The 16,526-nt window shown below is 42.6% G+C and overlaps 1 protein-coding gene across 1 annotated transcript; it reads right to left on the bottom strand.

The window, feature by feature from the left end:
• Positions 1-8,289: 8,289 nt before the first annotated feature.
• Positions 8,290-15,774, bottom strand: LOC148593991 (cytochrome P450 2H1-like). Its single transcript, XM_088528748.1, has 9 exons — positions 15,598-15,774; positions 13,698-13,860; positions 12,613-12,762; positions 11,853-12,013; positions 11,221-11,397; positions 10,637-10,778; positions 10,184-10,371; positions 8,971-9,112; positions 8,290-8,471 (listed from the first exon to the last, which is right to left on the bottom strand). The coding sequence occupies exons 1-9, from the start codon at positions 15,772-15,774 to the stop codon at positions 8,290-8,292; spliced, it is 1,482 nt and encodes a 493-aa protein (XP_088384874.1).
• Positions 15,775-16,526: the final 752 nt, after the last annotated feature.

The following is a 16,526-nucleotide window of genomic DNA, read 5'->3' as shown; positions in this document are numbered from 1 at the left end:
ATGAAAAGTAACTAATGGTAACACCAACTGATTTCACATATGTTTTCATGACACTTTGTCGTATTCTCAGTCCTGCCAAGAGAAGCACAAAGTAGCAGTATGGTTTGGATGGCTAAAGAAGAAAACTATGGAAACATGATAATCCGAAGAAGCTATATCACATCCTGGCACAGCCAGCAATGGCCATTTCTTGCAGGACGATGGTCATTCTTCACCATGGTGACACCATCTACCCACTGACTAGGTAGAAAGTGAGACTAGGGTCATTTCCTTAATATCACACAGGAAAACACTAGTATGTTATGATGCAAATATTTGTGGGAGAATATGCTATTGATTTTTTGTCTCGTCACCCTAGTACATGTTTGCACAGAGAGATTTAGATATCTTCTTACCATCTTGGAGGCCTTAGTTTTGGGACAGAAAGTGTTTTAGAGATTAAAAGTATTCTAACTTCATGTTGATAGGTAGTTGTATCTGTGTGACAGTAAGGCTTTTCTAAACAAGCCAAAATACATTAGGTGCGGTAAAAGTGTTCATCGCATTTCCCAACACTATATCTAAGTAAGTGAGGAAATGCAAATTACCTTGAGAAAGAGGAGTGAGACAGCAAGTCAATGAGCAGTGCACAGAGCACAGGATAGGATGGAGGGCACTGCTGGTAAGGGGTGTTTCTCTGAAGAAGTGTCGAGTTGGTAATTGGGAAGTGGAGGCTGCAGGTACAAGCCTGGAGACTGAGCAGCACCAGTGGTTGCCTTCATGAAAGATCTCCAGGTATTGCTGTGCTAAGGCCACAGGAAGAAGGAAAGTTTGCAAGGTCGAGCAGGCATTTTGGAGAGCTTATTTTCTGCTCACCATGGTGGACGTCAGTTATGAAAAGTCTGTCTGGGACAGCTGAACTGATGCAGCCTGATCTTTCATGACCTGCATCAAGACCTCCGTGAAGAGACAAGCAGATAAGGGTAGCAGACGAACAGTGCTAATGTTTAATAGTGATTGATTTAAAGGCCACATGGCCCATTCTCTTCTGTGGCAGTTGTCTTAATGCAGGGCTTCATTCTTTTGCCCCATCCCATAGCCAAACCATGTCACAAGCTTTTCCATTCTTCTCCACTACAGACTTACTGCGTGAGTAAACAAGGCCCAGGTAAAGACTCTTCTGCTTTCTGTCTCCTGTGTGGAAGGTGGTTCAGTCCATCCGCGAAGCCGTTGTCCTCTGCTGCACATACACCCCCCTAGCAATGCCAATGCCTACTGCACTCTCTGTCATAAAAATGAAAGACGTCCAACATCATTTGGCTTAAATGGAGTTGGAGTAGAGGAAGAGGATGAGGTCAGCTGTGATTTTTTTTCTCACTTGATAGATGTCTAAAAATATCACATTTCAAAAAAAAAGAAAAAGAATGTCAATTAAAAAGAACCTCAAGAGTTGGTTATTCCCCCCACCTTCCTCCTGTATGACTTTCAAAGAAGGAGTCCTTCACTGAAATAAATCTCCCAGTAGTGCTAAGGCAAAATATATACACAGATTCATTTGCAGCACAGTACATCAAGTTCTGTGAGTGTTCAATAGCGGAGATGATACTGCCACCACAGAGAAAGGAGCACTAAAAATGAAGCTAAACGGACACTTCGCACAGCCTATGTGGTATTCCCCAACAACTTGGCAGGAAGGATATTTGATTTTTGAGTGCCCATGGCTGGGTTAAACGTTTGCTAATGAACTCAATCTAGGCATCAGCTGATAGATTCCACACTCACTGGGGAAGAGGGCAGCAGCTCTGCTCCTGAGAGCACGCTAGGGACTGGGGGATGCAGAGGGGAAGGCTACAGGGACAGGCACCCCTAGGTGACCCATCAGGGGGTACTTCCTCATTCCCTATGCCCAGCCCACAGCAGCCACGCTTGGCACACGAAAGGTTTACGAACGTCAGGGAGGGCTGATGCATTTTCCTACCTACCATGGCAGGTGGATGACATTGCACACTGAAGTACAAACCCTGAACTACAGATTGAACTGCCATGCCCTGAACTCCCTTGGCCACAAACAGGGGTTGAAAAGTAGCAAGGGTAAGAGGGCAACTGCCTATTGATCAAGAGAAATTGAAAGGGAAGAACAAACTTAAATGAATTAATGCAAAGAATCAAAAGACGTAACTACAGCTCTCTGTCTAATGCATGTAACCATGGTATACAATTTTAAAAAGGATTTTAAGCTACTTGGCTAAGAGATAATTTTTAAAAAATAAATTTTATATTGCTATACATATGGAAATTTCTCATCCATTGGCTTCACAGATATTCAGCCTTCATTTAATTTTACACTTGCCCCATCACTGTGTAAGCAATAAATTGATAAATTGGTTCCTGCTGCACTTGCTTCAGAAATTGCTCAAAGAAGAATCAGAAGAGAAATACAATTTCTCTTCTTTATACACTTCTCTACTCACCTCTATCATTTTTTTACTTGACATCTAATGACAAAAAGACATCCAATGACAGTTCTTGTTAATATACAAAATACTCTTCCGAAAAAACACCCCCCCAAGCAAAGGTTTCTGCTGCAGTGGCTGAGGTGCTGCAGACTTGCTCCTTTCTCAGGTGCTCTGCAAGTAAGAGGGAAGATTCTTTATTCTCTCCAAAAGCCTTCTTTGATCAAGGAATTGCACTGTGTTGTACAGTCTAATTAGCCACATGTGTAATTACATTATGATGCAGCATCACGCGGACCATATTTGATAACATCTGTGCTCGGCAAAGCTGTCAAAGTTGCATTGTTAGTGCATTAGTAGCCATTTAGTGCCAAATAATTCTTCATATTCTGTTCATCCTTAGAATTGGAGAGGGATTTGGGAGTCCTGGTTGACAAGAAGTTCACCAGGAGTCAGCAATGTGCCCTCATTGCCAAGAAGGCCAATGGGATCCTGGCCTGCACCAGGAGGAGTGTCGCCAGTGGATCAAGGAAGGGGATCCTGTCCCTCTACTCAGCTCTGGTGATGCCACACCTGGAGTATTGGGTGCAGTTCTGGGCTCCCCAGCACAAGAGGGACATGGAACTTCTAGAGAGGGTCCAGTGTAGAGCAACAAAGATGATTAAAGGACTGAAGTGTCTATCTTATGACGGAAGACTAAGCAAGCTGGGCCTGTTTAGCCTAGAGAAGAGAAGACTGAAAGGGGATCTGATCAATATGTGTAAGTACCTTAGTGGAGAATGTAAAGAGGATGGGGCCAAACTCTTTCTGATGGAAGTTCCATCTCCATGTGAGGAAGAACTCCTTTCCTGTGAGGGTGACAGAGCCCTGCAACAGGCTGCCCAGAGAGGTTGTGGAGTCTCCTTCTCTGGAGATCTTCAAAACTCGCCTGGACGTCACCCTGTGCCACATGCTCTAGGTGTCCCTGCTTGTGCAGGAGGCTTGGACTAGATAATCTCTAGAGGTCCCTTCCAACCTTAACGATTATGTCATTAGGCCCTTAATGTCATGGATTTGCCAATTAACCTTACCAAGAAATACGTCATTGAAAATTTTTACTGCAGCTGCCCACACAAGCCCAGACTTCACTTCATCTTCATCCAGGGCTGGAGGGATGAAGAAAGCCATGTCATCTCCCTCAAACTCTGTCTTTTGACTCTTCATCAGCAAACAGAGGGACTGTTGCAAGAAGCCAGGAACTTAGGTCCAACACTCTCACCTCCCAGCACTGTCTGAAAGGCTTTGGCATAGATGAAGCCTTGGTCTAGGCCAGCTTTGGCTGCTGGCTGTTCTGGTACTTTTCTCCACCTATGTCCATCCACACGTTGCAGGATGGGTTTAATTCACCTAAGACGAGGCTGAGAGGAGAGGGGAGACAGAAGAGTAAATCTTCACCACCAAGTAGCTCCTTTTTGTTATCTTTTTTTTTCTTTCTTTTTGATTTCCAGCTTTCCACTAGCAATATTTTTGAGGGAAGGTGGAGAACACAAATAAATCTTATCTCTTCTCACGGTTGTTTCAGCAAATAAAATCACTTTTTTTTATTCCCAAAGGCCATAAACTCACATGTGAACCCTGAATGCTTTTGAAAGTGAATGTAGAGTCCAGCAGAAGAGGAGCCCTTGCGGCACAGTCGCTGAGGTAGTTTCTGTAGGTTGTTGGGTTTTCACCTAACACAGACACATTTTTCTGGCTGGAGAAGAAAAACAGCCTATTGACAAGCTGGCAACTGGCACTGCAGTAAAGAAACTTTGGCAGGACCTTTTACATTAACTGATATTGGGTTGTTATGAGAAATGAGCAACTCCTGCTGCTTGCCTAACCTGTTAATAATTCCTGATCAGGTCAAATGGTTACAGAGACACAATGTACCTTTACTGCTTGATGCCACCATTGGCTGTGCGAGGTCACCTGAGTTTCTGGAGTGCTGTGAGATCCCAGTGCTCTCTCCTGGCTGGTGCTGTCTCCATGTGGGTTTCCTCAAGCTGCCAGGGAGGGGTTGGCAGAAGCCTTTCTGCAGCTCCACAGCTCTCATCTTTACTGAGGAGCATGGGCCATGGGAAGCAACCGTGTCTCCCCTGCAGCATGGATTCCCACAGGAGTCCTCCTCTCTCCGGGACCCGTGGGGCTCCCCAGACACCTGTGTGTTACGTGCTGGTGTGTCGGCAGCAGCACGTGCTGGGCTGCCTGCGGGTGCTGTGCGCAGCGCACCATAAGATGAAGCTGTGCCAATCAGAGCCCTCACCCCAGCAGCCTCGCACTGCCGTTTTTCATTCAGCGCTTCTAGTCTTTATTTCAGTTTTCCATACCCTCCACTCAGATTTTAGGAGATATCTTCCACAAAATGCACAGATAGAGGCTCTGAAGGAAAGAAGGCTGCAAAATCTACATGTTGTTACAGAATGCCAATCTTGTGTATTTCTTTAAGTCTATAGACTACATAGTTTCAGAAGTATAGTGATATTTTCTCTTACACTAGCCTATGTCATAACTATTTTACCACTGATTTCAGAACTGGTTGAGATAGATTGAGTAACACTTTTTTGATTGCCACAGTATTATATTAGTGTTGAGTTTGAAACTATAGGTTAAACTTCTCATTCTTCACTGAAATAGGACTATCAGCATCACCACGTGATTTTGGAGGCAAGTGAGGAAGGAGTTTTTAAAATATTTTATCCAAAGAATGTCCTTAGGGACATAAGGAGAAATTTCTTTAAACTGGATACACATTCCAAAAAAGTTGGTAACTATTGCCTCTACTGTTACTAGCTGTCAACATAACCCCTTGTGAGGGGATTTAACAAGGTAAAATAAGTTTCTCTGAGCTCCTCTACTGTCTGAACTTTGGAGTTGCCCATTGCTCCGGATGGGCTCGGGATTCGGCAATAATCACGCCAGAACGAAGTGACTACATCGACCATTTATTCAGGTGAAAGCACATAAAAGAAGCAAAGTATGGATAACTCCTTTTGAGGTGATACCTGCCGGCGGGATACTGGACCGAAACATCCTCTCGAGGTGGCAGATCAGAGAGAGAGAGTTGCTGACCGACTCCCGCAGAGACAGTGTAGGCCTCAGAGTTTGGAGTTTCTCCTCCCACGCTCTCTTCGCTCTATCCACTTTCATGCCCGGTGCATCCTGGCAGCCCAGGGGTTGGACAAACTCCGCCTCTGCTTGTGCAACTCTCCCCGCCGGGTGCGCAGGCGCGCATGGCAGTCACGGAGCCCAGCCCTCAATTCGAGGGTCCTGCCTTCCTCCTCTTCTTCCTCGTTTCTGGGTGTTTGGCCTCCAAAGCTAGTTTGGAGGATGTCTGCACTTAAGTTGGCTACAAGCCCAGCTGAGTGGCTGGCCTCAACAGGTTTCCGGCGGGAGCTGCCTGTGAACAGGCCTGCCCAGCTACATCCCTGCTCCTTATCGCTCAGCCTAGGCGGGCAAACATCTTATCTCTCAAGATCTGGCCTCTGCTTCCCATGGGAGATTGTTGTGACTCTACAGATCACAGAAATTTTTATCTCCAATACACCCATACAGCATGGCATTTACCTGCATTTAGGCGACTGAATACTGGAGGTGCATGGGAAGTGGCAGATGCTGGTAAAAGACTGATGCATCAAGTTATATGGAGGTAGACTTGTGCAGATATTCTTGAGATCCAGTCTCTTAAGGAAGTTTCATTTCTTGCTTGCAATGTCCAGTGATCCAAGCTTCCAAGACAAAATCTTGAAAGAGAGATTTTGACATTACACTGGACATCCAATCCCCTTGGCCTAATTTAATACTAACTTTTTGACCTAAGCATGTACTTCTTAAAAATCCCACTGGACAACAAGATTTGGTTAAGTACTTCCAGGAAAGAATGGTCCTCTAAATTAACCTGAGTTTTAAGCTGTATAGCACCCTGCAGGTTTCAAGCCTTTTAGCCATGCATTCCTAAAGTATTGTTATTTTTCCTTCTGCAGAAGCCAAGTACAAAAAAAACTGGAGAAACAAGGAAATCTACAACAGAGACTTAACTTAATAGCAATACTGAACTGGAAGTTGGGTTATGAGAGTGACTGATCTCCGTTTAAGTTGCATAGCAGTGCTGTATGGACCTGATGTTGTGCAGGAAGCTGTGACTGATGAAGGTGAACAGTTCAGCAAAAATAGACATATGCCACTCCTACAAAATTCTCCAGAGGAATAGGTTACATCTCCACATACCTTTATAAAGTGGGTAGAAGTTCCTTCTCAGGAAGGGGGCTCTCACTGGGATAGAGGTCTCCTTGTAGGAGGATTTAACTGAAAAGTCAAAAGTGGAATGAGCTGAAGTTTCACTTAGTTCAAGGGCTGAGCAAGGGCTTCATGTCCAGCAAGAGTATGGAAAAATCATGAAGGGAGAGGTTTAATGTGAACTTTGTGCTTTTTTCTCTTTTCAGTTGGTGAGGAATCTTATGACAATAAACTAGATGTCTTGCCGTACCTTTTATTCATATTCAGTGCCTCTATAATGCTACCAACTTGTGTTATGTCAAGCATATCTGGGATTTGAGAGAAGTTCTGGGTGCTTTACCTAAGCAGCTAATGCCATTGTGATAATGTTGCTCTTGCTGTCTTTTCCTGCCTAGCCCAGGTTCACCTGCCTGTCTTCACTACTAATTATATATCACAGGTTCAAATGGGAAGAAACAAGCTGCTATTTCTCTAGTCAATGGCACTGTGGGAGTCCCACTATTGTTTCAGTAAATTGGTGCACCCAGTATAATTAGTTGTTCTGTTCTATCCAATGAACAGCCATGTAAATTCAATCCTAATATGCCCAGGAAGGTCAGTGTGGTCTCATAAGGTGGATTGTACTCTTACATTGTCACTAGGAAGGAAAGTTTTTTAGGCCATAGACTAGCTCAGTCTTCAAGCAAAGAACAACTTCCATTTAAATGAATGAAGTAAAAGAGTCATCTATGTACAAGCTTGGGAATGCAATTTGGGAGTCTAGGCTATGTGGAGGCAGGTTATCCACAAATCCCTTTGTCTAGGATCTGAGAAAAACAACAGTCCAGTTTATTGCTTTTTCTTTATTTTGAAAAAATAAGAGTGTAATTTCACAAAACTATAATTCAATTTTAATCATATAAAAGGAAACCCATATGCCGTCATCAGATAAACTCCATCCCCACCAAAGGACAGAATATATATACAAGAGTACAGCATCTGCTGAGCCCCTGAGGTGTGAAGACAGTTTGTGTTTGCCGTTACAAGAATAGATCACAAAGAAATACATGACTACAAGAAAAGACTACAGAGCAGAGACATGTACCTCAAGCTGATTCTGGGAAAGACACTGTAGTACAACTGTTTGTTCCTGTTGTGCTGAGAAATCGGGTGCTCTGGACAGCATAGCGGGACTCTGAGAGCCCTAACTGACATAGAATCATAGAATCATTATGGTTGCAAAAGAGCTTCAAGATCATTGCTTCCAACCACAAGCCTTTCAACACGATGCTTGTGTAGAATCATGGACTCATGATGGTTGTTAAAGCCCTTCAAGATCAATGAGCCCAACCGTAAGCCATGTCAGGAATCAGATAGGAACCCGAGGTAGATGAAGTAGGGATGGAGGAAAGCCTGTATAGTTTTGCTGTAGGGAGTTGCTTCCTCCCCGTGCAAGTACATATTTGCCTTAGAGCTGAATATGTACAAACATTTTCCTCTAAACTAAAAGGATGATCTTTCTCTTGATAAAGAATCTAGTGTTTCAGTATTTCCAGATTAGAAAATGATTGTCATTTGAGGAGAGCTTTCAGGAGCTTATGGGCTTACAACTGTGTTCACGTGGTTAACGGGGAAGAAAAGAGACCTCATAAGGTTTGGACACATTTAAAAGAGTGTTGACTGCTGGAGAAAGGTCAATGTCCTTGCGATTTTTAACAGGCTTCAAAGTAAAATTCTGCAGGATGGATGCAAGAAATAAGAATATCTCCATGCGTGCCAGACCTTCTCCTGCACAGATACGTTTTCCTGCAAGGAAAAATAAACACAAGTGAGATGATAGTGGAATGTTTTTCTAGCAACTTATTTTGATCATTGCTTCATAAAGGTTCAGACATCTCAGAATAAACAAGCAGCACTACAGAATTTTGGAGAAGTGAATGAATTAAACTCGGGGGCTCAGTGTCTGGAAAAACTTGGAAGTGCTTGGAGGGCAAAAACACTTTGAAGGTTTCAGCTTCTCATGTCCTGCTGTTGACTGATACTAACTTTGGAGAGAAGGGACAACTGGCATGGCTGTGGGTTACGCATCATCCATCTCTTTATTGTAGATTCAATTGGAGGAGATCTTGCAATGGTAAAGGACGAAATCAACTGGAACTCTAGTGCAGGGTTTAGAGCTGTCCAAAAGTGACTGTAACAGGAGATCACTAGCATCACTGTGGAGATCCTGGTGGCAGAGCCACTGAAATTGTCAAGAATCTCTAGGAGAGGAGGACTTAGGTTCTGAAATAGGTAGATTACTTACCTGTAGAAAATGGCAAGAAGTAGTCACTCTTTTTAAAGGTGCCATTTGCATTTAAGAAGTGTCCTGGGTCAAATTTTTCTGGATTTCGAAATTCCTTGCTGTCATGTAGGACAGAACTTAGCATAGGAAATACCAGAGTGCCCTGAATTGGCAAAGAGGGAGAAGAGAGTTTAAAACAGAGATAGTCTAAAGCAAAGTGGCATTGTGAAGTTCCCTATATGGACCCATTACGTACAGCCTTCAGTAAAAAGTAACGAGGTTAAAATTGCATGAGACAAACTAATACCATTTCAGAGGAGCCACATCAGAGGCCTAGACCATTGCCAGTCTTGGTGCATATTCATGCCTCCAACGGACTCTTAGCTCGAGGTATGTGCCTCCCTCCAAAGCTGAGACTTTAATTCTCGACTTTCCAGCTTTGAAATTAAATAGGAACAGAATCCAGCTCCAAAGTTTGTGTGGGGACAATATCTAGACATCCTGAAGTCCACAACAGGAAGCTCCAGCTTCTATTTGCCTCTTTCTCTGTTCTCTTGGCTTGTGCAAGCTCTATGGTCATCTCAGGGGGCAGCTGAAAGTGAACAATGCAAAACATAGCAGAGCTCTGGGCTACTGAGGTCAGGTACCTAAGACTGCACATGGACATGTGATTTGGTGAGTTAGGAAACTGCCCAAATAAATCTCTACTTAGCACATAGATTAAATAGGAATTAGGTGGTTAGAAATGCTCTTTCCCTAAGCAAAAGAGCACAGCTTGAAAAGCATTATTACTGATCATGGATTCATGATCCTTTACTCCTCTAGCCTATAAAAAGCTAGCAGAACTTTCTAATCTAACTAATCAAAGCTTAAGTGAGGAAAAATGTGTGCCACCAGTCTATGTAGAAACTAAGCATGGCAAAAACTCTTTGCAATGCAGTTCAATGTCAAGAGTGGTGAGAATATTTAGGTTTTTTTCCAAAGAAATTACAAAAGCTTGTTTGCTTGCATTTGTGTGAGATACAGAAAACTTCCTTCTCACATAGAGGATGGAAAGGCTTTGTTCAAACAGAAGGAGCTGGAGCAGGTAACTTCTAGATGCCCCTTTCAGACTAAATTATTCTATGCTTAATTTTCAATGTTGAAAAGAAAATAGGATACAATGAACAGAAAGCAGAGCTTTGCCCTCTTGGGGCATAGGATCATGACTTTTCCCAGGAGCGCTAGAACTGACCTTGGGGATAAAATAGCCTCTGAATTTGGTGTCATTGGTCACAGTATGTGCGACATTAAGTGGAAGTAAATTGATGAATCTCTGGATTTCATGGACCACAGCCTCTGTGTATGGCATCTTGCTCCGATCTGCCACGGAGGGACTTCGGTCTCGGCCGATCACCTGGTCAATCTCCTTGTGCATTTTCTCTGTTAGAAAATAAATCAGCGTTGAATGGACAAGCCTCCTGTGTGTTTGCCTGGACCTATCCTGTGTGTACAGCAAAACTTGCTTTGTGCACACCAGCAATAATCGTTTACTGTGAATACAACCAAGATTGATACACCTTCCATTTTGTAAGGACGTGTTTCCTTAATCAGAGGAACATTGCCCCTTGTAGTAATGACGTGAGTTGTTCAAATTGATACAATGACATAAAAAAAGCTTTCAGTTACTTATTCCCTTTTGTATTACCTTCTATCTCTGGGTATTTCGAGAGAATCAGAAGTCCATATCTCAGTGTGTTGCTGGTTGTCCCTATTCCAGCAAGGAACAAATCAAATGTGGTACTGGCCAAGCTCTCAGCATTAAAATATGAATGACCATTTCCTTTCTCCTGGAAAAAGATTTGGCAAATTGAGAAACTTGTTTACCTAAGTTATCTAAGGCAACATGTTTATGAAGGAAAGTCCTGTACCCATTATACATGTTCTTAGATACATCTAATGTCCATTCCGAAATGCAACATTCACTCTGCAGAACACCAGCAACTACAGTATTTTTACTGACTAACATCATGACTTTTTTAAAAATTTTGAAGGAACACTTGCTTACATCAACCTCCTTGATCTTCAGCTTTCCTAATGAGTGCTGCATGTCATTGTTCTATGTTTCTCTCTTTCTAAAATTCTTAGTAAGAAAATGGAGAGGACAGACTGAAATTGATGTGCCATGAAAAACAAATGTGCAATAGTAGAGTGCCCTGTGAGAAATCTAAGATCCTGGGATTCCAAACAATGTTCTTATTGTAATCTAAAAAGACTTATCTGTTATATTACCTGTTCCATTTTGATAAGAAAAGCATCAATAAAATCTCGAGGACAGCTGGGATCCAGAGTTTCCTGGTGGGCTCTTACAATTTCAGAAATAAAATCATTAATTTCATCGAGGTTTTTCACCGTTTTATGATGAGGCCCAGGTAAGCGTTCCAGGACACTTGGGAAGAAATTGTATAACTGTAAAAATAAAGTGAGGGAAAAGCACATCCTGGTTAATTTGAGTGCGACAAAATCTTCTATAGCAGTGATTATGAAAAGAGATCAGATAACCCATTTTAGAACGGCAGTTTTTAATATTGTAGGTCTTCAATATTGAACTGAAATATGGTAGGTCTTTAATATTCAACTAGAATTTATTGCCCTTTACAAACTTAATGGCGTCACTGTATGCAAGGAAACATTTTACTACATTTTTGTTACTTTTACAATGATATCCTCCCTTGGACATACAATGGCAGGTCCTTAAGGAAAAAGGAGACTGAGAAATTGTTTGCTTAACTGCTTTTTTGGTCTTCAGAAATCTTCTCCTACTTTAGGACAAACAATCTCAATGAAAAACTAATAACATAAATATTCACTAATAAAATATAGTCATTAATATATTTATTAACAAAAGGAAACTTTGCACTTACTATTGAATACATAGACTCCTGCAGCCTGAAATTTTCATCTAGCAAGTCAATTAAAGTTAGAAATTTTTTGTCCTCATAATCATACCGATCCCCAAAGATGATGGAGCAGATGATGTTGGCAACAGCATGCATGAGGTATTTGGTAGGATCGAAGGGCCGCTCTGTAACAAAATCAGCATCTTGCATTAGTTGTTTTGGTCCAGCGTTCCCTCCTCTGACACTACTGGGGAGCTTTGCATCTATTGTATGATGTACATCTCTCTCGTTTACAGGATACTCATTAGAGATGGCCCTGAGTATCCCACCAAATCCCGTGGTCGTGGAAGTGGTGTTCCAGCATCCTTTTAGGATTGTCTGTTTTTTTCTTTATAGAATAAGCATATGTGAAGGCTGGTTGCAGAAAGGAACGCTGTGGCTCTTGCCAGGACAGTGACACTCTCAGAGGAGATCCTTAGAAGAAATAGTTTTGACTTATATGCTACCAGAAAAGGCTTTTATGGGGTGAATCCAAAGGGGTTACCCTATGCCCTAGATAACAGCCTGTAGTAGTCCCCATCCCCATCATCGCGTCCCTAAGAGTTGGGAAGTATTGTCTAGTATTCAGAAGACTGGGCCCAAAAGCAAATAGCTGGAAATTAGTTATCTTGTCATCAGCCGTGTGCCCACTTCTTGTGTCATGCATTTGGTGAAGCAGCTCCACACTCTTCACGCTCTTTGCCGCTGCTAAGCTGTCCTAGGAGCCACAAAGTTCACATCTTACCGCGTGTGTTCTTGAGCCTCTCCACCAGAAAATGAGCTTCCTCCTGGATCCGCTGCTCAATGCTTTTCTTCCCCATCCCAAAATCACGCAGGGTGGTGAGGGTAAATCGTCGGAGTTGTTTCCAGACCTCCCCATTGCTGTTCAGAACGCCTAACAGAGAAAGGAAAAGCAGAGATGCTGTGAGGAGACAGACCTTTTTCCTCTGTTAAGAGTTATACAGTGAATACTTGACATGCAAAAACACCTTTTTGTGGACTTTTACTGCAATTGCTATATGCCCCAAAACCTAATTCTCTGCACTTCTGAAGATGGCAGATCTGTTCATTTGGATTGCCACAAGCTCAGTAAAACACCAGGACAAAGGGAAGGAGGAGCATGAAGTAGTGTGTGAAAAGGGGACTGGGGATGATGTTCCTCATTATTGGATGCCACCAGGCTTTCTCTAAGAGTGCTGCTGAAATAATCATCACAGGAAAGGGCTGCTTGTTTATTGTAGAAGGTGACTGCATCTACTGACTGTGAGGTTGCTTGGAAATCCTGACAATTCTGGTTTCCCTTGTTTTCTAGCCTTCTGTCTCCTTCATACACTGGAATAGCTGTTTACTTGGATAAATACCATACTGGGAACTGCTATGCTGAATGAACCCATGGCATAGCTTTTACTGGCCTTGGCCTAGGCCTGTGTTTAACTTCTCTTTATTGTGCTTTGGAATTTGACTTTTGCTCTTTCCTTAGCAGCCTTGTATTGCTAATGTTTCCAGAGACGGGAAAAGTTTACCAACATGCTTCATAAACAATATTTTTGCCTAGAAATTGAAGACTCCTGAATAAAAAAGGCACTCAGTGAAGCCAGCATATCACCTTAAACAGCTTATGTGTGTTTGTACATGTGTATGTGTCATTCCAATTAACTCAAGGATCCAAGTAGAGAATTTGGCTCTTTGTCTTTCATTTTGCCTTTTTTCTTTTTTAATACCTGTCAATAATAAACAAAATCCCCACACTGCCTCTTTCACTTCCTTCTCAGCCCTTTCCTGGAGCACTGAAAGCATCAGCTCTGCACGCTAAGATTACCAGGAACATACCTGTGCCTTTGAAGAATTTCTCAAACAGTGGTAGAAGGCCTCTGCCACTGAAATCATCGGCCTGATCAATCAGAGCTTCTTTCACAGCATCATAACCATAAAGTACCACTACCTCTCTTGGGCCCAATTGTATTTTGAAGACAGAACCATACTTTTGGCTGAGCTGTAGGAAAGAACACAAAGAAAATCACACTAGAACGGTGTCTTCACAGCACCTTCGGGACAGTTTGGAATCCTTGCTACAGGTGGATAACAACAGTTTACACAGGCTCAAAAAGCAGTTAGTTAGACATGGTGACAGAGGTCCATGGAGGGTTTTCAAACAGAAATGCACCACGTTTATTTTGAAAACTTTCTGGGCCACAAATCTCTGGGCACTGGAAGAGTATACCAGGGAATAATATCTGACTCCTTGTGCTGGTTACGTATGCTATCCTGGGCATCTGCGTTGGGCTTGCAGTTGAGAAAAGAACATGGACTTTTGGTGTGACCTGAAACACGTTTTCTCATGTTAAGTCTTTAAGAGCAAGCTAGACAAAGTCCTATCTTTTATTACAGAAAAACTGAATAATCAAGTGCTCTAAAATAAAGCAAGATGCTTAAGGAATACTTGTGATTATCAACATTCACAAGCACTGAGACAGAAAGGAGCTCTTATATGTGTGTTTGATGGTGTACACAGTGATGTGAGCCACCTTTTTGGCCTGAAGAAGTGAATGCTCTGAAGCGGTTTTGTAAGTCCTAACACTTCATAAAAGTGTTCTGTTTTTGCTGCTGGTGGTGGTCTTTTTTATTGAAAAACACTCTGGATGTATATGTGGATGCCACCCCACCATGACAGACAAAATGTTCTCTTATGCTCCAGTCCATAAAACTGCTTATCAATGTCCAAACTGGAGGCATGTAGTCATTGAACTGCAAAAACTGGGATTATGCTTTTCTCAGATGAATCTCAGTCACTGTTAAGGGTGCATGAGAAAAGAACTGGAATACATTTAGGCTCAGGCATATTTAATCTACAAGAGTTTCCTTTTAACAGTGCCTAACATGCAAAATTCTGAGCTCTCCACAGACTCTATTTTTGGAGGACCGATGCTTCTGGTATAGAGTTGCCGAGTGGAGACAGATAAATGGAGACTGAACTATAGGGGTTGAAGTAGAATTCATACTTGACAAAATGCTACAGTGCCACCATGTTCCACATACTGGTAAAACTTGCAGACTTGCTGAGCCTGTAGCCCAAGCCTCGAGCTTCTCAGCTGGTCTGAATTCCTGGGAATACTGGGATTTGTCCCCATGGAGAGGACCTCAGTTCAAAGTGTCTGGAAGTCCAGAGACCTTTCTCATCCATTCATTATCCTTCCCATGTACTCATGTTGCAGCTGCTCCCACAGAACTCCCAACACACAGGTTTGTGTTTGACAAATGGGTGCCATTAGCTGGGAGAAGAAACAGGTAGCACACTTCACCTCCAGAATTTTCTGCTTCTCACTCTACTTCTCCTCTTAGGGGATCCTGTCTATCTATGTCTATCTGCTAGGAAGGAGAGGCAGCAAAATGGAGTGGAGGTCATTCCCAAAGCAGGGCTAGGCAATGTTGCCAGAGTCATGTGGAGCTGGGCACAAGAAGAGTACCATGAACTGCATCAGTACCTTGGCTGCAAAGCTATTTCAGTACTGTCATGAGATCAGCAGAGCACTCATCCTTATCATTATTATAATATATAACATACAGATTTCAGATGCACACATTTTTGAGAAAGTTCCTTTTTCAGTGCTGCTGACATTCAGTTAATGCAGCTTTGACACTGTCTGTTGCATTGAGCTGAAAGCCCATCTGCACTGGACTCCATTTTAAATGCAATAGAGGCAACATAGGAAGAAAAGAGACAATCCCTTACCTTCTCCAGGCTTTGAGACACCTTTCCTGGATTCAAATGGAACACACTTCCAATTAAGGGGAGTGCTAAAGGACCAGGAGGCTGCTTCCCTGGTTTAGATTTACCTTTCCATGCTGAAAAGAGAAGGTATGAGAAACAAGTCATCAAGAAAATAGTGGTCATTCCTAGGGGCTCCATGGTGGGCCAAATAAAAGATGTCAAGTTTCAGAAGAAACTGAGACTGGACCTGCAAAGCCAGTTATATATATATGTTTTAGCACTGAAACACATGGGAAAATGAGCCAATGACACCTCTCTGTTTCTGATGAGATAGGAGGTTACTTATTAACCTGCACAAGATAGAAAAATGAACCAATTGGAAATGAAGTAGTTGTTGACATAGACGATTTGTGTGTGAGTGTGTGTGTGTTCCTGACTTGTGTTCCTTTGTGTAACACAGAACATAAGAAATCAGCTTCTAATGCTATCGGAAGAACTTGAAATCCTTTTTTCTTCAGGACTTCAGGCAATGTTAAGATCTGTAGTTATCCTTGTGACAAGTGGGACTTGTAAATAGAGTAATGCTATCCTGGTGCGTTCCTTCACAGAATAAAGGTAGGGAAGGGTAGAGAGCCAAGATGCACAATGGACCAGAAAAAAAAAAATAGAGCCTACTGCAGTGTATATGCCTATATAGCAAATTCTTGCTGTTTGTCCTCACTCGCAGAGTAACCACCACCAGTCACTAACCACAGTGGAGGGAGGGAGGAATTGTGGCAGAAGAAAGGACATAAGCCTTTCCACACTCTGTCTTGGCTTGTACTTCAGCAGCTCTGTGGCTCTTTCCCTCAGACCCACGGGGTCTCTGGCCTTTTCTCCTTCCCCTGAGACACACCAAAATGAGACCTCAGAAATGAGTGGAGAGTGAGGTGGATTGAGTACGGGCTGGA

Source organism: Tinamus guttatus, unplaced genomic scaffold (genome assembly GCF_059628265.1).
Source record: "Tinamus guttatus ecotype Peru unplaced genomic scaffold, ASM5962826v1 Tinamus_guttatus_pri_ptg000314l, whole genome shotgun sequence".
NCBI lineage: Eukaryota > Metazoa > Chordata > Aves > Tinamiformes > Tinamidae > Tinamus > Tinamus guttatus.
Note: the sequence above shows the minus strand (reverse complement) of the source record. Positions and strands in the feature narration are given on the sequence as shown.